Source organism: Eptatretus burgeri, chromosome 12, assembly GCF_056783735.1.
Source record: "Eptatretus burgeri isolate ZD-2024b chromosome 12, Ebu_testis_v1, whole genome shotgun sequence".
Taxonomy (NCBI): Eukaryota; Metazoa; Chordata; class Myxini; order Myxiniformes; family Myxinidae; genus Eptatretus; species Eptatretus burgeri.
The window spans coordinates 26943713-26965871 of record NC_140972.1 but is presented as its reverse complement, the minus strand read 5'-3'; the positions used below and the strand labels follow the sequence as shown (position 1 = coordinate 26965871).

Sequence of the window (22159 nt, the reverse complement as noted above, 5' to 3'; positions counted from 1 at the left end):
TCAAGCCCCGTTGGGCCACTGAATTAATACACCAGGGGGTTGACTCAGCCTGTCATCCTTCCGAGGTCGGCGAAATGAGTACCAGTATACTGGGCCGGTGTATACCCCGGTTAAAATAGGTGTACCATATCCCTGTGTCGTCAGAGGCGACCAGGGTTGCGTCAGGAAGGGCAGCCGGCGTAAAAACCAATGCCAAATCATTATGCGGATAACAAAACGAATTTCCATACCGGATCGGTCGAGGCCCGGGTTACCAACGACCGCCACCAGTACCGGTGGTCAGCAAGGTACCAATGGAAATTGTGCTACTGCTGGGCGAAGGAGGAGAAGGAGACGGGGAAGGCGAGTCCAGAGGCAGTGGGAGAGGGGGAAGGGTAGAAGTGTGGAGGTGAGAGTTGGAACTCTGAATGTTGGGACGATGACTGGTAAAGGGCGAGAGTTGGCTGATATGATGGAGAGAAGAAAGGTGGACATACTGTGTGTACAAGAGACCAAGTGGATGGGGAGTAAGGCTCGGAGCATTGGAGGTGGTTTCAAACTGTTCTACCATGGTGTGGATGGGAGGAGAAATGGCGTCGGGGTAATCCTGAAGGAAGATTAAGTCAAGAGGGTATTGGAGGTAAGGAGAGTGTCTGACCGAGTGATGAGTGTGAAGTTGGAAATTGAAGGGGTGATGATGAATGTCATCAGTGCATGTGCACCGCATATGGGTGAGATGGAATATAAAGAAGATTTCTGTAGTGAGTTAGATGAAGTGGTGGAGAGTGTATCCAAGGATGAAAGAGTGGTGATTGGAGCAGATTTCAATGGACATGTTGGGGAAGGGAATAAAGAGGATGAGGAGGTGATGGGTAGGTACGGTCTCAACAAGAGAAATGTGGAAGGGCAAATGGTGGTAGAGTTTACAAAAAGTATGGAAATGGCAGTGGTAAATACGTATTTCAAGAAGAAGGAGGAACACAGGGTGACGTACAAGAGTGGAGGAAAGTGCACACAGGTGGATTACATCTTAAGCAGGAGATGCAACCTGAAAGAGATTAGAGACTGTAAGGTGGTGGCAGGGGAGAGTGTAGCTCGACAGCATCGATTGGTGGTCTGTGGGATGATTTTGGAGGTGAGGTTGAGGAAGAGAGTGAGGGCTGAACGAAGGACCAGATGGTGGAAGCTGAAGGAGGAAGACTGTTGCGTAGAATTGAGGGAGGAGGCGAGACAGGTGTTGGATGGTGGTAAAGATGGGTGGGATGATTGGGCAACTACAGCAGAAGTGGTGAGGGAGATAGCTCGGAAGGTACTTGGTGTGACATCTGGACAGAGGAAGGAAGATAAGCAGACTTGATGGTGGAACGAGGAAGTACAGGAAAGTATAAGGAAGAAGGGGTTGGCAAAAAAGAAGTGGGATAGTCAGAGAGATGAAGAAAGTAGGCAGGAGTACAAGGAGTGGCGGCGAAAGGCAAAGAGAGAGGTGGCAAAGGCTAAGAAAAAGGCAAATGATGAGCTGTATGAAAAGTTGGATACAAAAGAAGGGGAAAAGGATTTATACCGATTGGCAAGACAGAGGGGCCGAGCTGGGAAGGATGTGCTGCAGGTTAGGGTGATAAAGGACGCAAATGGGAATGTGCTGACGAGCGAGGAGAGTGTGTTGAGAAGGTGGATGGAGTACTTTGAGGAGCTGATGAATGAAGAAAATGAGAGAGAGAAGGTTGGAAGAGATGGAGATAGTGAATCTGGAAGTGCGGTGGATCAGTAAGGATGAAGTGAGGACTGCTATGAAGAGGATGAAAAGTGGAAAGGCGGTTGGCCCGGATGACATACCAGTGGAGGCATGGAAGTGCTTCGGAGAGATGGCAGTGGGGTTGTTAACCAGATTGTTTAATAAAGTCTTGGAAAGTGAGAGGATGCCGGAGGAGTGGAGATTAAGTGTGCTGGTTCCGATTTTCAAGAACAAGGGTGATGTGCAGAGCTGTTGAAATTACAGAGGGATAAAGTTGTTAAGCCACACCATGAAGTTGTGGGAAAGAGTAGTGGAAGCTAGGTTGAGAGGAGAGGTGACGATCTGTGAGCAGCAATATGGCTTTATGCCAGGAAAGAGCACCACTGATGCGATGTTTGCTTTGTGAATGTTGATGGAGAAGTATAGGGAAGGCCAGAAAGAGTTACATTGTGTGTTTGTGGATTTAGAGAAAGCTTATGATAGGGTGCCAAGAGAGGAGTTGTAGCATTGTATGAGGAAGTTGGGAGTGGTGGAGAAGTATGTGAGGATTGTGCAGGATATCTCTGAGGACAGTGTGGCAGCGGTGAGGTGTGCGGTAGGAATGACGGACCGGTTTAAGGTAAAAGTGGGATTGCACCAAGGATCGACTCTGAGCCCTTTCCTGTTTGCAATGGTGATGGACAGGTTGACGGACGAGATAAGACTGGAGTCTCCATGGACTATGATGTTCGCGGATGACATCATGATCTGCAGGGAGAGTTGGGAGCAGGCTGAGGCGAGCCTCGAGAGGTGGAGGTATGCACTGGAGAGAAGGGGAATGATAGTCAGTCGGAGTAAGACGGAGTACCTGTGCGTAAATGACAGGGAGGGTGGTGGTATGGTGCGGTTGCAAGGAGTTGAGGTGGGGAAGGTGGATGGGTTTAAATACTTGGGATCAACTGTCCAAAGTAACGGAGAGTGTGAGAGAGAAGTGAAAAAAGAGAGTGCAGGCAGGATGGATTGGGTGAAGAGTTGCAGGAGTGATTTGTGACAGAAGGGTAGCTGCAAGAGTGAAGGGGAAAGTATATTAGACGGTAGTGAGACCAGCTATGTTGTATGGTTTGGAGGCGGTGGCGCTAGCAAAAAGACAGGAAGCGGAGCTGGAGGTGGCAGAGTTAAAGATGCTGCGATTCTCGTTGGGAGTGATGAGGATGGACAGGATAAGGAATGAGTATATTAGAGGGACAGCACAGGTTGGACGGTTTGGAGACAAAGTCAGAGAGGCGAGATTGAGATGGTTTGAACATGTGCACAATAGGGAAGCGGAGTATATCGGGAGAAGGATGCCGAGGATGGAGCCGCCAGGCAGGAGGAGAAGAGGAAGGCCAAAGAAGAGGTTCAGAGAGGAAGAGGTTTTAGCCAAGTCAACAGCTTCAACAGCAACTCACACACCTCTTCGCCTTCTTCGAGATGATCGATGTCAGGTGGCCATGGGACAGTAGATGTGTCTTTGATCTTCTTAGACAGCAGTGGTGCCAGGTTCTGGAGGAGCTGCTCATCACTGATGCCAAGGGATGACATGGCAGCCTCAATGTAGTCACCTCCTCCCCCAACATCATAGACCCACTCGCTCTTGTTCATCTCACTTTGCTCTTTGAATCCAATTGTCTCTTGATACTCATTAATAAGTAGGTCTTTGAGATGTGATGATTTGACATTGCCCACTGCATAGCCATAGTCACCGATGATGCGTTTGTAGTCTGCTAAGAGGGACTGCAGTGAACGGTTCTCATGCTCAGTGAAGAGGACAGAATCCACATGTCAAAAGTACAAACTCCTTGCCTCTGAGAGACACACATTCTGAAGATGCATTGCCTCATTTGGCTTTAATTTTGTTTTGTTGACATGCTTCAGCCAACAGGCATTGTGTTACATGATATCATTTGCGAAAGGACCTGAGAGCACTGATGTTGATTCGACAAGCTGTGTGAGGCGATCCCTCAGCTGCATATCTTCTATGAGGACTGTGTGGCGCTTGAACGAGCACCATGCTGAATGTGTGTTGAGTCTGAACAGCTTACCCCGTGCTCTGTTTGGGTGCTTTGCATCCACACCCTTTCATGCACCATACACATTTTGTTTTGTCATGGAGAGGCCCACACACAGATGAACGCAGGCGCTTGGGTGGCAATGGTTCCTCTGTCTCATCATCACACAGAGCATTATTAGCTTGCATTTCAGAATTTGATGTTCGACTGGGACACTGACCAATGTCGGTTTCTTTGTTTTTGCGCTGTCTGGCTTTTTCAAGCTTGTCTGAAGACGAGATTGATATATAACATGTCTGATGCATGAAATGATTCCTTGGCCCATCTTTCCATGAAGTGGTGATGTAAACATCACCGAATTTGTCATGTCCTGATCAGTTTTTGGCTTTTAATTGTAAACGGTCCCATTTAGGAGAGAAATCCCATTTAGGATAGGAGGGAAACCACGGGGTAACATCCCTGGGTCAGATTGCGGGAGAGTGTGTCGGAGTGGTGCTGAGGTGTCGTCCACCAGACGGCGGTCTCCTTGGGTTAACCTGAGGCGGTCCCTTCGGGTGGGTGCCTGGAATGTCCTCTCCCTAAGAGAGGATGATCACCTGTCTCTGTTATCATCTGAGCTCAAGCGTTTGGACATCGGGATTGCAGCTCTCTCTGAGGTTCAGAGACCGGATTGCGGCGAGATAATGGTGGGTGGTTACACCTACTATTGGTCTGGTCGCTCTGATGGTTACCATACCCAAGGAGTTGCTGTAGCTGTGTCCAATAAGCTGACCCCAATGATAATTGAGGTAACACCGGTCAACGAGCGTATTATGAGATTAAGGATTCGTCACTCCTTAGGTGTCATTTCCCTGGTCTCTGTTTATGCTCCGACTGAGGCGAGTGATCTCACCGTGAAGGATGCATTCTACGCCACACTCGAGTCTGTGGTTGATCAGTGCCCCAGACGAGATACACTTCTCGTCTTGGGGGATTTCAATGCATCGACTGGAACTGATAGGGACGGTTATGAGGTGTGTGTTGGTCCCCATGGGTCAGGAACTATGAACCAGAATAGCACTAAGTTCCTTGACTTTGCAAGAAGTCATGGACTTAGGGTGGCTGGTTCATGGTTTCAGCGCCCACAAGCTCATCGCTGGACTTGGTATTCCAACGCTGGCGGTGTGGCAAAGGAGATTGACCATGTCCTCATTGACGGTCGTTGGAGGATGATCCAGAACTGCAGGGTCTACCGGAGTGCTCAGTTCCTCAATACTGACCACAGGCTTGTTGTAGCAACTCTAAAGCTGCACCTTAAATCCTGGAGAATGGTACCATCCCAGCCGAGGCTGGATGTTGCCAAGCTCAGGGATGAGAGAGTAGCTGAGGAGTTTGCGAACAGGCTGAGTGGACACTTGGGGGGTCTGGGTGCTTTGGGGGTCCTGAAGAGTTGTGGAGCGCCTTCAAGACCACCGTCCTTGATGTTGCCGGTGGATGCCTTGGAGTTCACCGCAGGGCAAAGAAGAATTTTGTCTCTCAAGGGACACTGGATACCATTGACCAGAGTCACAGGGCCAGGCTGAATGGCAGAGCTGAGCTGTTCAGGGAGCTGAGGCGTAAAACTGTACGTGCACTGAGGGTGGACAAGGAGGCCTATGTGCGAGGAATCTGTGAGGGGGTAGAGCATCACCTGTGGACAGGTGATTCTCGTCCCGCTTACAGGGGAATTCGCGCATTACGTTCATCCAAGCCCATCCCTCGGAGCACTACAGTTCGAGCAGAGAGTGGTAGGCTCTTGATAGAGGAGTCTGAAGTGAAGGCCCGCTGGGCCGGTTACTTTGAGCGGTTGTACCAGGCTGATCCCCCAACTGTCGAGTTGGATGTCAAGGGTGTTACAATCCCTGTTGCTGACCCTCGAATCAACTGTGGTCCACCTACGCTTGTGGAAACACGGGCTGCGGTGAACCAGTTGAAACGGGGCAAAGCTCCAGGGATCTGTGGCATCCATGCCGAACTTCTCAAGGCTGGTGGAAATGCTGCACTCGTGTCGTTGCATGCAGTTTTGTGCTCTGCCTGGAACACAGGCATCATCCCAACTGACTGGAAGAGGGGCCTTGTTGTCCCTCTCTGGAAAGGGAAGGGTGATCGCCAAGACTGCAACAACTACCGAGGGGTGACGCTGCTCTCAGTGCCGGGCAAGGTCTTTGCTCGGATAATTCTCGATAGGGTTCGCCACCATCTGCTTGAGCACCAGCGTCCAGAGCAGTCAGGCTTTACACCAAAGAGGTCAACGATTGACCGTATCCTTGCACTTCGTGTCCTCACCGAACGCAGACGAGAGTTTCGGCAGGGGCTGCTTGCAGCCTATGTTGATCTCTGTAAAGCGTTCGATTCAGTGAATCGGGACATCCTCTGGAGGATTCTTGGTCTTCGTGGGGTGCCACCAAAACTGATCGATCTGATGTCTGAACTCTACTCTGGTACTGAGAGTGCTGTGAAGTGTGGTGGTACCATCTCTGACTTATTTCCCGTTGTTACTGGAGTTCACCAGGGATGTGTACTTGCCCCCACACTTTTCAGCACTTGTATGGACTGGATTCTAGGGAGGATGTCGGAGAGATCAAGTTGCGGTGCGTCATTTGGGAATGTCAATATCTCGGACCTTGACTTTGCAGATGATGCAGTCATCTTTGCGGAGACTTTAGACATCCTCTTGGGGGCCCTCGAGGTGCTGAATGAGGAGTTGGAGCCGTTGGGATTACGGGTTTCTTGGGTCAAAACTAAGATCCAGGCTTTCGGTGACATCTTGGATGCTGCTGTCCTGTCTGTGTCTGTTTGTGGTGAGGATGTTGAGGTCGTGGAGAGATTCACTTACCTTGGCAGTGATATTCATGTCTCTGCTGGCTGCGAGTCAGAGGTCAATAGACGTCTGGGTCGGGCCTGGGGAGTCATGGATTCACTGGATCATGGGGTGTGGCGCTGCCGGTACCTGTGCGGGAGGACGAAAGTCCGAGTCTTCAGGTCCTTGGTACTTCCAGTCTTGCTCTATGGGTGCGAGACTTGGACTCTGACCAAGGATCTGAGACGGAGACTTAATTCCTTCGGTACCAGGTCTCTTTGGAGAATCCTTGGCTATCGCTGGTCGGATTTTGTGTCCAACGAGCGGTTGCTGAGAGAGACTCGGATGAGATTTGTTACCTGCATAGTCCGTGAGCGTCAGTTGTGGCTATATGGACATGTGGCTCGTTTTCCTGACTCTGATCCTGCTAACCAGATTCTCTCAGCGAGGGAGTCTCATGAGTGGAGGAGGCCAGTGGGTCGACCACGTGCCTCATGGTTGCAACAGGTTGACCATCATCTCAAGGAGATGGGGATGGGCCTGGCATCTGCCTGGGGGATGGCCAGACGGAGGCCCCTGGAGTACCGGCGGAAAGTGGACGCAGCGACGTGCTGTTCTGGCACATGCTCCCATACCTGACCTGACCTGGTCCCATTTACCTTGGCCGATAGTATCAGAGGATTTACATGGCTTGCCACATTGGAGTACACAGTCGTAAGGCATTTTGCTTTAGGTAACAAACAAGCACTATTATAAGTGATCTATATACCACCACCAGTCTATACTTCTACTCTACACTATCTATTTCAAATGTCTTTCATGCTGCATTCATTCAACCTTGATCTTCAGTTTATGCCATCGAAGTATAGAGCAGCACACACGTAGGCCTGAAAAAATATAGACAAAATAAAGTTAAAATATGTGAACATGAGTACCAGAATGAGGTTTCCAGGGCATGGATAAGAAATTACATCCCACATTACTGTGGGATGTCATTACTTATCCTTGCCCTCGCAGTTACATCAATCCATTGGAGAGCAATGCTTCATTCCTCATCAACCACAAATGTTTACCTTTTTACCATTGAGATGATCTCTGTGCATTTACTTGTAGTTCTACTGTCCATACCTCAACTCAGCATGAAAAGAGCTTTCATTAGAGCCTATTATGAAGGCTCAAGGACAACTTTGAAAAATTGACCTTTCCCAGCTGAAAATCAGCAGCCATCTTGGATTTGACGGTCAAAAGTCGGTCAAATCATCAAAACAACATCAAATATGGAATCCTTGACCCAAAAAGTCCCAGAATACATATACTGTGTAGCATTGTAGGCCAAACCATTAGAAAGATAATTTCCAACATGGCCGACAGTGGCCATCTTGGATTTGGGGCTCTCACGGAGTAAGCCCGCATTTTTGCGAGGGGCATGGGGGCTAAATTTTTTATTTACCCCTCATAGAAGACAAATCCACTGAGAAACGAACCTATGCTCTCCACGGTCATGGAAATGCTGTAAATGACCCTACTAGTCGGTTTTTAATCTTCCAGGAATTAAAAGGTTGCAAATCTCACAAAGGTTGACGCCAAGCCATAAGCAAGCATAAGAAGGGAAAAGGAGGCTTCAGTGAATGAAGACATTGAGTACACACTTGCGGACACGGTACTTTCTCCGCACCTGGTGACGCTGTGCAAACACCATGAAGTACAGAAGGCTCAGGAGATCTCGAGCCTCACGCTCATGAGTGACTCCTTGTCTGCAAGCGCAATACCAAGTGTGGTCCACAGTCTTACTTTGAGCTTTAAGTTTACCGGTCAAAGCCCTGAGCAAAAATAAATATTAAATAAATTGCAAGCCAGACATACTGCAACCTCTTGTTGTGGTAGCTTGAGATCAGTACTTTCAATAGATTTCTGCCAAGTCCTTTCTGCTGATGTGAAAATAGGGGTGATTCAGGGTTCATGAGGACAACAGTGCCAAACAAACACTTGAATCGCGAGAATACATCTTGGTGCAGTTAACAACCACCCTGTACTACGTTGCTGCCCTATCCAAAAGCTGTAGCACCGTACCAACAACCAGAGATCATAATATGTGTTTGCTCCACTCGGTTGTTGATCGAGTCATCCGTGCCTTTTCTCTCCATGTAGATTCCACGTGGCAGCTGCCAAAGGCCATGAGGGGTGTCTCTCTGTCATCTTGGAACACAGCATCGATACTTCTATCACGGACGCTTCTGGTAAAATAAAAAACAGAAAGAAAAATGAAAGTGTATGCACAATCATGTTTTATTAATTCTCTACGATAGAGTTCTGTTTACTATATAATAATCCTAACTGTATTTTGGACCTGTTTTCTTCTGCTTTGTAAGTCGGAATATTTATGAGTGCTTCAAATTTGATTTGGATTAATTTTCTCCATAAATAAGCTTGTATGTATGTATAGTGCAAGAACAATACTTGTTTTACTCTTCAACATTTTGTCTGGCTTTGCACGCTCGAATACCTCTGTCAACATCCGGTTGAGTTAAATTTAACGTCCTTGTTTTCCCGCCAATGCGAGACAGACTCTAATCTTTACAAGTCCTCATTATCCATTGCTTGATGGATATAGACCTAGTTGATTTCAATTGGTCCATCTCGCAGCACGTGTTTCAATCTGTACACTTTCACGCCAGATTCAACACTCAAACACGGATGTCCTTCGCATGCAATCATCACCACAACGTACAACCAGTCGGGGTTAAATTTCAATATGCTCCATGTTTTTGTTGAGCAGAAATTTCACAATTATTTGCTATTCGATCCTCTTCATTGTCTCACCATGCCGCCAGTATTGATGTCCAACACGCGTATTAGGGCATGAGCAGGAAACGCGTGTTGATGGTTATTGGTCACAATCACGATAAAAAATGAATTAATTTACATTTATTGCTCTGCCTTTTAAAAACAACAATTCCACGTCGAATTTGAACCATTCTTTGAGTACATTACAATTTTTACAACTGAGGTTGGAAGTGGGTTGTGTTAAATTGCGAGGAGATAAAATAAGAGAGAGGAGGCATCATAATGTGTTCAGGATTCGGGAGACAAGGGAAAGGAGATTGCAGGATATAGGATTTGCAGCGAGGGAAGGAAGAGATGTGTACGGGACTTATAAGGAGGGGGTCAGAATGTCGGGTGGGGTTTGGAGGCAATGAGGCTGCTGGTGTCAAATATTTCACCTTTTCTACCTCCACCACAGAAGGTGGTCAGAGGTTATGTTTTCAACCCTGTCCGTTTGCCTGTCTGTCTGTTTGTTTGTCATCAGGATATCTCAAAAAGTTATGAACTGATTTCGATGAAACTTGGTGGACAGGTTGGATGTGTGACAAGGATGAATTGTTTCGATTTTGGTGAAGATCCAGGTCCAATAATTTTTTAAGTGATTCTTCCCCAATGCATGACCAGGCCAAAAACAGTATATACCACGACATCTAAAAAAGTTATGGATTCGGATGAAACTTGGTGGACAGGTTGGGTGTGTGACAAGGATGAATCGATTCGATTTTGGTGAAGATCTGGATCTGCATCCGGATACGATCATTTTAAAAATTATTTTTCAAGCGATTTTTCTTTATTGGGAGATAGGGCCAAAATGATATATAGCACGAAATTTCAAAAAGTTGTGGATGGATTATGACAAAACTCGGATGATTTGGGTAGATGACAAGAGAAACCAATTTGATTTTGGTTCAGGTACGGATGTAGATTTGGCCTATCAGTTGGATACAAAACATAAACTGTTCAGCCTGGTGGAGGTATGTGCTCCACCGAGCGGAGTGCCATTCCAATTTCATATGAAATGTGTATATGCCTCCTATTGTGATGGAATCATGATTAAATGTTTGTGGTGTTTTCTCAGGTGCAATTATGGTTCAATTTGGACACATTTGCTGATTAATACCTGGCTAAATGCAGGCTCCCGCACGCAGCAAATAAGGCATTTAGGTTTTGATTTTGATGGGAACCAATTACTGGCACATGCTTCATTGGCCTCATTCTGAATTGGAGTCCTACTTGCATGGCAGTCATTTGTAACTTAATTGATTTAATTATCTGATTGTCACGTCACCGGCTCTTTCACTCATTGTTATTCAATGCTTTGTCATCTCAAGCCTTGATTTTTATCTTAATTTTCAAAAATCTAAATTTTTATAAACTCCTTTGTGGTCATGGCCAAAAGTGGACTTCCCATTCGCTGTCTTCTCTCCCTAAGGCCGCACAGCCTTGCATATGGCTGCCAAGAACGGACACTCGCGGTGTGTGCAACAACTTCTGCAGGTACTTTTCTTGTGCACTTCATTGGAAGGATAGAGTGGAAGCATCAAAGTGGAATCCTGTGTGGATATACAATTTGCAGCAATTTCATATATAATTCATGTAGTTTGGTTCCTGTTTTGTGCTCAGTCTCCTTGCAACAACATTGATAGGAAGCTGTTTGCTACTCAATATTTATGAGTTTTTGAAAATTTATGAGGACAGTGGTGTTGTTGATTACCTGATCATCAGTTTTCATTCCTCTCCATTATGTAAGCGTGGGTGTGTGTTTGCAAATCAGCCTTTATTAAAGGGACAGAAAACTAACAACGTCTGATGCTCCGTCTAAAGGCTGATGCAATGCTGCCAAAGCAGCCTCAAGGCAATGATTACACTGGGTGGTTTGCCGTTCCTTTCCCAGTGATAGTCAGGGCAGGAATTTGGGATTTGATCAGGGTTCCGGTGATGGCTCACCCACTCTTCATGAAGGACACTGTGGGATCTTTAACGTCCATCAACTAATTCTGGCAGACGGGACGCCCAGTTTAACATCCATCCAAGGGACGGCACACACATTGATGCCTCACCCTGCCTGCGAGACAGCATGACAGTTTATAGCCGGGCCGACATTTGAACCCAGGCTGGACGGCTTGTAGGCAAAGTGTGCGTACCTCTAGCTCTCGGCTACCGTGTCAGGTTTTGGGGTGTGGGGGAGGCGGTGGGAGTGGAGGCAAATTTATTAAACAGGTTGAAAAGTCAAACTTTATTTCAGGGGGAAACCGTCTGAGTTTATTAAAGGGGAAATATTAAGGTTTATTAAAGGGAGGAGAGTGGGGTTGGGAAGTGCAGTGAAACGTTACTAAAGGGGAAAAAGTCAAAACTTTCTTTGAGGATTAAATGTTTGAATATCATGAAACGTTTTTTGCGTTACAAGACCGACATTTTGTTGAAGGTTTCAAGCCATGACAAATGAAAGGACCAAATTAATTTGTTGTCACAGCAGTGTATTTATACTGCACAATAAGAAGGGGAAACCCTACTTTTAAAACGGCCAAAGTATCGAGCTCAACATGATCTTTGGACAGCTCAGTTTCTCTTTGTAACATCCCATAATGCTCGTAGATATTGTTTGCTTGTGTAGTTGTTCAAACAGGAAGTGATTGGGTTGGATGCTCAAAGTAACATTCAGTCTTTTCTATTCTAGCATGTACGTATGTGTGCTCGTGTTTCTAAAGTTTGTGTTTTATTTCTAAGCTTGTATACAACAGCACAACGAGAGGAGGCACTCATCTGATGAGAAGAGTGAAAGTCTAAGCCGAAGAAGGAGCATCCCATGGCATGGCTAGTCTTTTGGGAATGATGTAACATGCTGTGCGACCTGATAGTCATGACAAAACGCTTGCAATCACTGTAATAACTGATCGGTAATTAAATTTCTGCTTACTTATATGAATGCAGCACATGGACATTACAACAGCACATCGGTGTGATGTACAAACCTGACAATGCGAGAACACTAGGCCGTCTTCCATTTTGCTGTCTGGGAGTGTTGGACTTGTTTTGAAACACTTTTTGCAGTTTTGCCGCATTTCATCATGATTGGGGCGAATCCGCAGTGTTTACCCCGTTCCTGTCGAAGCCCTCCTGAGACAAGTACAAAACTACCTGACCACGTATATAAGGCCTTCTTATTCCATTCCTCTTTTCTCAAAATGTTGGTTGGAATACAAGTTTATATTATTTTCAATCACCTTATTGAAGGCAGAATATCACATTGCATTTGAAAATGTCACCTGATGTACGCCTTTTAATGTCGCAATTTGTAAGCAATGCGTTGACTTGTACATGATTATTTGATAGTTATACGGTTGGCTGTTTTTCACACGCCGTAGAGCTGGTGTGCAATGCAAAGTGCGTGGGATGTGGTACATTTAAGTGGTGAGAATATCAGAGTGCTGTGGGAGTAGGTTCTCTTCTTTTTGTTCCAGTACAATTGCCCCGTGGGAATAGTCGACCAGGCTGGCCGAACAGCATTGCATTATGCCGGTAAGCAAACCGCTTGCATCGCGCCGAGTTTCGCTTCGCTGAGTGATATTTGCCAAAAGATAATCTCTGCATAACATAATCTCAATGACGCGTTTTCAGCACTTTCGATCTTGACATTCTATTGTTTGTGTTGGATCACAATGTTTAAGGGGCAGAAATAATTGTCAACGAGTGAAAGTGATGAAGTATGTTCCCATGTTTGTTTATACCCAGTGATCTTGTTTCTTTAATTTTTGATCGGAGCATGAAGGAGGGGGTTTATTATTGAAAGGTATCTGACCGAAAGGCAACTGTGTCGGATTTTAGAAGCCTGTAGCCCTCCCCTCCTCCTTCATTATCCCCCAAGCACCCTGGTCATAGCAGCTGCAATGGCCAGACGAGACACGTCAATGAACCGATTGTGCACATTCCACTACTTCGGATGAATCAGTGTTTTTACTCTCCTCACTGGGGGGGATTTTGAAATCTCTTGGTGACCCAGTTCGAAACGAATCATTTACGTTGTGGTGGGAATTTGGCTCACGTTGATCTCGACTTCCCCTGCTTTGCTAATGGAGCTTTGAAAGCATAGTCCAGCAGCGATGCGTAAGCATAATGTGTGTTATAAAGCGTAGTCCGTAAGCATAGAACCGCTATCCTATATCTTGTTGCTTCAGAGGAAGCAATGTTCTTTTTATATATTACATTCATGTCTTTTTATAGATACTGTAGTTGTTGAATTGTTGTCTCTATCTGATTTTGACAGTTTGAGACTTTGATAGTGTGTTTTTGTTGTTCTATTGTTATTGTTTTTGTCATCATTTATTAATTTAATTGCATATATTTGGAAATTAATTGTACAATATTTTATTCTTTGATTGTGTTTTATTCGAAGCTTTGTTTGACTGTAATTTTCCATTCTTTTTGGACTGATAATATATTTTAATCAATTTGATCAATTTCAATTTCTCATGCTTGCCTATCCATTTGTCCCAAGATCGTACTCATTCCTCATACCTTATAATTTATACCTTGCTTGTTTTTGCCGATGATGTCATTTTAAAATGTTTTCATCACTTGCCCTTAACATTTTGAAATCTTTTTCGTTGTCACAAATAAATTGAGACAATAATGCATTGGGGCATAAAGTACTTCATGAGATTAAGTCTTACAGATCAGGATTTGGGAGATATTTGTGAAAGAGGGTTGTAAGGTTGATTATCAAGGTTTAAGGTGCGAGTTGATCTGTATCGATATATATTAAATATTATTTAATATAATATAACAAATAATATTATTTAATATAATATAACAAATAATATTAAAAGGACCACTTTGGTTACCTTGCCTCACCATGCTCTAACTTCATCTTTAAATCTCATACATCATGTTCATTCATTCATGTGCAGCACTTGGCTATTAGTCGCATCATTCCTGGGAGCATGACGAACCAGTGATGCAGTACCTCCTGTCAGTTAGGCAGGAATTTTTGAATTTGTTTCAGGGTTCCGACGATAACTTACCTATATTTTGCAAAAGAGACCATGAAATATTTGATATCCCCAGATCGACATCCCATCTAATGGACTGCACTAACTGATGCAATAGTTTTCTTGTGAAACACCAGGGTGACAGTTTATAGTCAGGCTGGAAATCGAAACCAGACAGGGCAACTCAAAAGTGAGTGCACCACCTCTGAGATGTCCTGTAAACCTTGCATACCATGACAGTTTGTCAATTCTCTCTTTTTGTTATCGTCATTCATGTAAAGGTACTTATGCCTTTTAATGTTCTTCTTTTCTTCATGGAATATTCTGTACTTAACAAGGTCAGCCATGTTTGTTGGGCAAGAGAAAGAAAAAAAAAGAGACCACGATGCATTGTGGATATCATTTCTCATTATTTCAAGATGAAACTTGCTTGTAAACATTCCTTTTAAAATCCTCAAACCTTGCCATTTCCCTCTTCCTCACTTTATTGGGGTTTGTTCAAGATCTTACTTCCATCGATCCGAATTCTATATATTCTTCAAAATTCAAACTTGAATTACATACCTACTCCTGAAGACTTTCTGATCTGTGAAGATTTTCTGAAGCCGAGCCTCAAGATATTTGAGAATGGTACAGTCAGTGAAGAAGGTTTTGTTAAAAATAAATAACCATAACCTGAAAAATGCACACAAAAAACTTAATTTCATTTCTCAACCCCACCCCGCACTTTCCTTTGTTTTTCTCGTTATGTTTTTTTTTGGTGCTCATTCTATCACCCACACTTCTTTTGCATCTGCAATACATAGATGGACATTTCGGTTTTGCTCTTTTGTACAAGCTGTGCTTTTACTCGTCTTATCTACTTCAGCACTGCACTTGTTGTGCCATTGGCAAGGGAAAACAACACTCGTGGGAAACCGTATCGATTAGTGGGATGCTTGTCTCATCGTAAAACTCTTGATGCTCTCATAGCAAGAAAAACTTACCCAAACAAAGCCGTCTTCATCCATGCACACTCAAACAATATTTTTTCCGCCCTTCCTGGTTTCCGGTGCCTGATGATTTTACGGAGTGTTTGGCACTGACGTTTTCAAAAGCAAAAGTACAACAGACAGCACTTGAGAACAAAGTTGTTAATAAAGTAAAATGAGTTCCATTGAAATTGTTCTTTAATTATTTTTCATTGGCAAATAAATGGCATTGAAATAATGCATTGTCCAATGATTCGGCCAAGGCCGAGCGAAGCGAGATCGAGGCCGTTTATTCCCGATACATGAAACACCCTGCAACCCATGCCTCCAGAAAACAGACTTTTTGGAATGCCGGCTGCATCGTCCATGCAATCATTATGTAACTTTGTTTAAAAATTCTTCACAGTTGGGCGCTCCAATGTTGAAAGTTTTGTGTTAATTGCTCAAGCGGTTGTGAAGAAAATAAATTTAAACGTGAGGCCAACATTCCACAACATGGTCAAGGATGGTTGTGAAGCCTATTTACTAGTATGTTATTCATTTTATAGTGTCTGAAAGCACTAACTTCAGGTAGGAAAAAAATAAAAGACAAAGCTACCAAGGAAGTTCCCAATTGGGTTCATTACCACACAGAAATATCAATGACAATACCGTACTTGAGAAAAACAGATTTTATGTAAACTGGGATGAAATGTCATTGATATATTAATTATTCGAAGAAACACCCAAGTATGAAATGTTCGTGCCATGTATGATGTTATCAATATTTTATTACAGACGGATTATAAGTTTAACAGGATGCCCGTGTGATCATTTTTGTCTTGCTTGGAAAAGTAAAGAACACGGTATGCCAAGGTCATTGCATGTTTGCTTGTTGATGCAGAGGTTTTCGCATGGCTTCTATATCGTCACCATTATCCCTTACTCGATTGTAGATAGTGTCCACTAATGTCTTTCATGCTCCTCTCATTTTCCAATTGATGGCCAATAAATGGCTATTTCATCCAATTATTGTATGAGCTACCCATTCTCTGATTGCCATGTAATGATTCTGAACACAATAGCAACTTGGTGTCCAATACAAATCTATTTGAGACCGAGTGACATATTCAGACAATATATTGAAAAAAATAAAACCTTTGTGGGCATCTTTTATGTATGTGTATGTATTGATCATATCCTTCATTAGAAATTTTATTTTTAATTCCACATTAAGTCTTCTTCTTGTTCTTTTTTAATGACCACAATTATTCCCACGTTCTTGTGAGGTTGGCTAGGGGATATTGTTGGCCCATGTCATTCACAAACTGACTGGCCAGGCCTGAAGCTTGACTCAGTAGCTCGGGCAAGAATTTGGAAATTGGCCATGGTGACAGCGACAGCCCACTTACTCTTCGTGAAGGACACTGTGGGAACTCTAATGTCCACCAACTAATGCTGGCAGAAGGGATGGAACAGACTAATGTGGTTAGTCATTAATAAAATTTGATTTGTATCAGATATTCTTTTTCAATTTGTAAAGCTCTTCCAGGATATATATATATATATATATATATATATATATATATATATATATATATATATATATATATATATATATATGTGTGTGTAATATGAGTTTAGATGTGATTTCAAAGTTTTCCAAAACAACTTGAACTGGAGTAAGTGGTTAAGTAAATTACGTTAGGCTAGAGTGTGTAATATAAGATTCCAAAGCCAGCAGCCTTACTCAAGTAGGAATGTTCAATGTTGGATGTTGGTTGCAACTCAAGTATGTTGGATAAAGTAGTCGACTTTCTTCCTTGGCATCGTGCGATGCCATTGATGTTATGGCTTTGGACTCCACGACATACAGGAATGCAAAGAGGAGTCCAAATACCCCGTCATGACAGAGGAGTAGCATTTATTCTACACTGAATATAAATACATTTCAGCAATAACGGTCATGGGACACCAAGGAAGGACTTGGCCTGTTACCTTGGAGAATTACCAAGTGCTGCCTGTTTTGAGAAACCAGTTTTACATCTGGAGTTGAAACTATTTTTGGAAATGTACAATGCAGTTTATTTTTGCTTGAAATAAGCACCGTAATACTCTATCACTCTCCATGTGTGGTATGTTGGTTTTGTCACTCAAGAAACATGCTTGGGTTTTAAAGGTCAAGTCTCAAGCTTTCGAAATGCATATGGATGAAATGATGGTGTGTTGTTAATTTACATGGTATGCGCAGATCTTATTGCCCTGCAGGCCAAGGTAGAGTTTATTTTCATCATCTACTTGTGCCACCACTGCTGGCCCAAACTCATCTGCATGTCATTTGGTGGGCGTGACCCGTCTGTGATGTCACCACTTATAAGCAGTCACTGATGCTGTGCTCTGCAGTATAATATGATTTACTAACTTATCGTTTGCATCGATTCCTGCAAAAAGCCAAATGCCTTCGGCAATTGAATATTCTGCATCAGAAATCTTTGTTCATGGAAATAAAATAACGTCCTTTGAGTTCAAAATAAGAGAATTTGCATTTCTCCAGAAGCACATACATATCTTTTGAAGGTATATTGATAAGAGTGCTGCCATGAATATACACACAACTGCTTTATTTCCGATTTTTCGGAAATGGCCCCTCCTCTTGGGTTGGTTATGTGCTACCTTGGTGATTGCTGTCTTCTGATGGAGTGAAAGGTGCCTGCCTATATGTCTTTCAATTTTCCAGTGAAGCAAACTTTGTTCTGACCACTTCACAGAGGATGCATATGAAGTGAATCTTCTCGTCATGCAATCAGTAGGAGCAGAGGCATGCATGTATGTCAAAAGTCAGCTGGATCTCTGATAATAATCCTTCACGGTTGGAATCCTGATCAGACATGATAAAATGTAAAAAAAAACAAAACACAATGATGAATGATGTGGTGATGCATGTAAATACCATGCACAATGCATGTGATTCAGTTTGTTTATCAATGGTGACGTCACATGGCATCAACCGTTCAGCGCATGAGCTACATTGCGGCTTGCTGGGGATGAATCATGAACCGTTCTGCTGAATAGAGACTTTCAAAATGATGCAATCTGCCCAACAAGGCTGTGCACACATGTGCAGAAACCCTTAGCAATAGTGGCCATCAGAAACATACTAATGTACATCGTGCATGTCAGATGAGGATTGTTACCTAAAACGGCTCACAAAGCATAAAAAAGAAGTCGAAAATACTTGAAAAAGTACCTGAGATAAAAGTGGGGTGTCTCTGCACAATGAAAGAGTTGGGGAACTTTCTCAGCTTGCTGGCATGGCTGAAATCTTACAGCTGCCCACACTGCAGACTCCTGACAATGTGGGCCGGTGCAAGGCAGAACTGTGGACGCACACGTTCTCCCCAAACTCTCGGCGGAAGTTGCCAGTGATTGGACTTTGAACCTGGTGGGAATGGCAAGCTTGCATAATTATTCAATGGACATCTGCAATTTGAAAGATAATAATGTGATGCTGTCAGTCATTACCAATAAAGTAATGGTTACCAACTCTTCGACAAAGGCCATCTTCACGACGTGAAAATACACAAAGCTTGTGCCAGCTATATTTCCGTGAGAGTGATGTACAAGGCAGACATCCCTGAGGGAGACACTGTGTCTTGTTTGGGTGCTACTTAACAGCAATGGGAAGGTCATAGCTGGAGCTTGTGAATGCACAAGGTAATTTGAAATTTTAAAATGATTTTATGATTAATCATGTTGGGGAGAGGGAGTGGGAACTGTCAGGGTAGTTATAAACATACCTGAATTGGTTGTTTGGTTCTGGGTTCTGAGGAATTATATGAGATTTTTGCATCTCTTGCTAAAAGGAGAAGCGTGTGTGTGTGTGTGTGTGTGTGTGTGTGTGTGTGTGTGTGTGTGTGTGTGTGTGTGTGTGTGTGTGTGTGTGTGTGTGTGTGTGTGTATGTGTGTGTCTGTGTCTGCTGCTGCTTACTTATATTAACTGGAAATGGTAGGAACTTGACCTCTCGCATCCACAGATATTTCTCGGATTTCCTATATTTTCTTGAGTCCAATTTGCATCCAGGAACACAACAATCATGGTTGACAATTTTGAAGTTGCCAATCTTTCGTATAAATCCTGAAAATTAAGTTTAAAGACTATTTGACATAGATTTCACCATAACAAAGGCAGGTTAAAAGTGTCCCGTCTAATGGAAGTGAGTCACTGAAATGCAAACACAGTGCTTGTGTGAAAGGCCTCATTTAGTTCCCACATTCTACATGGGTTAGATATGGTTCATCAAAGATAACTGGGTATCTAAGGTGTTTGGCTTCAATTTATGCTGAAACTGACTGTCTTCAAGAAAAGTTTTAGTTTTGACCTTTAAAGCGAAGATTACCCTTCATGATTCTTCTGTTTAACCAATTTATTTCCTCTGTTGACATTTTTTTTTATTTCCTTCCTGCAGCCATTCAGGGAGATCTGACAACTGTGCAGATGCTTTCTAACCATAAATCTCCTGTGAATGGAAAAGACAATGTAAGCACTTTTACCCAACTATTGATCTGTACAATTCCTCCAAGGGGAAAGGAATCACGTGGTTGACCTTTGCTCAGCTTGTTCATGTCTGTCCCACAGGATGGTTCCTCTCCTCTTGCATTAGCCGCCCGTATGTGCCATCCAGATATCTGCAACTATCTGATGGACCGTGGAGCAGACATCAACATCAGAGACAACCACAAAAAGCAAGGGCCAAAACCTACATGCACGACATTCATCCTCTGCTGCTCGAAAGCGGTCGAGAATAAAAGGATTTGTGATTCCCGTACTGCTTTATTGACATGCACATGTGCGTGAGAAAATAATGTTTTTTGTGGTGATGAAGAGAATAGTGCTGGTTGTTTGGCCTCATCTGAAAAGAGATCTGGGACATGCTACAGATGGGGTAGCCAAGGGAGTGTGGGTACGTTGAGAGGAAATAATTGTGAATTTGGAGAGAGAAGGCAAGGAGATAAAGGAGTTTGAGAGAAAGGATAGAAAAAAAGAAAGAGCATTCAGAGGGGTTGGTTGTCAGATGAGGGGTGGGAAGGAGGGCGCATGAGCAATTCAGGAAAAGGGACAATAGGATGCGGTTGGTAGGGCAAGCAAACTTTGTCATTTTTGTGCACATCCCATATTTATTGACCGATAAATTGATGTGGAGTACAAGTCGAATTGCCTAATATTCCCACTTTTCTTTCCTTCATTCATAAATAACTCTATTTGAGTATAAGATGAAGCAAAATCAACTACGGTGGTTAGCATAACTTGTCAGTCAGAACAATTGAGGTGTCATTCTTCCCTGACACTCACAAGGTATCACTGCATATAATTTGAATTACTTTGTGGGACGACCTTTTGGATTAATTAGGAATGTAAATAGTTTTTCAGCGTGGTTGTTATCATTTCGAGGTGCAGTATTTAAAGCAAGCTACCTTCCCGTCTTGACAAGCAATCTCGGCCATACATTTAGGTTAGTATCTCTGTAACTGTTCATTTATTTGTGCATTTGTGTATTTAATATGTGTTTTTTATTGACTTGTTCAATATTTGTCTCCATTATGTCGTTGAGTGAGGTTAAAGTCATGTTAGGGTGACCAAAAATGTGCTCTGGAAACGCATCCTCCCATTAACACTACGTCTATGCCCAATGGGGATATCTTGTCTGATTAACATTGCAATTTCTAGGATCACATCCACGACGTTAAGTGGGAACTTGCTGTAGTGTGTTTTAAATTTATAATTATACAATTTATTTCAGAAAATATCACACTTTGCAAAATTTTTCATTTATTCAATTCAATGTCTTGAAACATACGAGTAAATAAGTCGATTCCGAAGACAAGTCGAGGCCCGAAAAAAGTATCAATTTATACACCAAAAAACACGGTACATTGATGGCCCCTTGTACAGGATGTTCTCAGCGCAACTTCAAAACACATTTGCAGTTTGTCCTGAAAGACCCTTCTTTCTTTTTATAAGCAGCACTTGGCTGCTGGTTGCATCATCTGTGGGGTGTATGGCTCTGCCCTCCATAGGGAAGAGCAGTAATTTGGAGTTTGATCAGTGTGTCGGCGATAGCTCACCTACTTTTCATGAAGGACACCTTGGTATCTTTAATGGCCACCAACTATTGCCAGCAGAAGGAACACCTAGTTTAATGTGCATCCCAGGGATGCCAAGATGATAGTTTTTAGCTGGGCTGAAAATCGAACCCAGGCTCGATAGCTCAGAGGCAAGAGAGCGTACCCCTAGGCCATCCTGCCTGCCGTGCAAAATGCTTAATAGTTGAATTGAATATGATTTATTGACAAATGAAAATTAAAGCAAACTTTTAAACCAATCACTCTTATTAGCCACAGGAGAAAAAGAAACAGCTGAGCTTGGGGTCCCCTTATTTAGACTAAATGCCTCTCCATGAACGCTAAATCGGGAGAGGTTTGATTAAAATTCCAGTTTGTTTTCACAAAGAAATTGCAGAATCTGTTTCAAGAAACAAATTCAGGTGTGTCCCCCCCAGTGGGTGAAAGTAGTATGGAGGGGAAATAAAGGGGATTTTCCCATCTGTGTCATTTTTGAACCGATGCGTTGCACTAACATTTCAGGGAATAACGGGGCAAGTCTGGAGGGAGTGTGATTTGATTGAAGGTTTAAATATTTATTCAATAGTAGGGAGTTTTAAAATTAGACAACTGTAAAGGTATTGGGATACAGAACACAAGTGCGACTTTGGTTTTATTATCCAACTCGTATAAAAGCCCGTCAAAAATGATGGGTTGGAATTATTTTATTTGAAATATTCAGA

The 22159-nt window shown here is 43.3% G+C and overlaps 1 protein-coding gene and 1 long non-coding RNA gene across 8 annotated transcripts in view; one reads left to right on the top strand and one right to left on the bottom strand.

Moving 5' to 3' along the window:
- LOC147015291 (uncharacterized) overlaps nucleotides 1–22159 on the top strand; it is a 299609-nt gene that overhangs the window by 200009 nt on the left and 77441 nt on the right. For all 7 annotated transcript variants that reach the window (XM_085849901.1, XM_085849898.1, XM_085849899.1 and 4 more), the window contains 5 exons: nucleotides 8705–8793; nucleotides 10812–10876; nucleotides 12841–12898; nucleotides 19784–19854; nucleotides 19954–20060. In XM_085849901.1, coding sequence (XP_085706027.1) covers nucleotides 8705–8793; nucleotides 10812–10876; nucleotides 12841–12898; nucleotides 19784–19854; nucleotides 19954–20060 — 390 coding nt within the window. The remainder of the gene's footprint in view (nucleotides 1–8704; nucleotides 8794–10811; nucleotides 10877–12840; nucleotides 12899–19783; nucleotides 19855–19953; nucleotides 20061–22159) is intronic.
- Nucleotides 17650–22159, bottom strand: part of LOC147015292 (uncharacterized) — a 38853-nt gene continuing 34343 nt past the window's right edge. Inside the window, exons 2-3 of the long non-coding RNA XR_015050278.1 lie at nucleotides 18565–18756; nucleotides 17650–18195 (exon numbers count right to left, since the gene is read on the bottom strand). This is a non-coding gene — a long non-coding RNA (uncharacterized LOC147015292). The remainder of the gene's footprint in view (nucleotides 18196–18564; nucleotides 18757–22159) is intronic.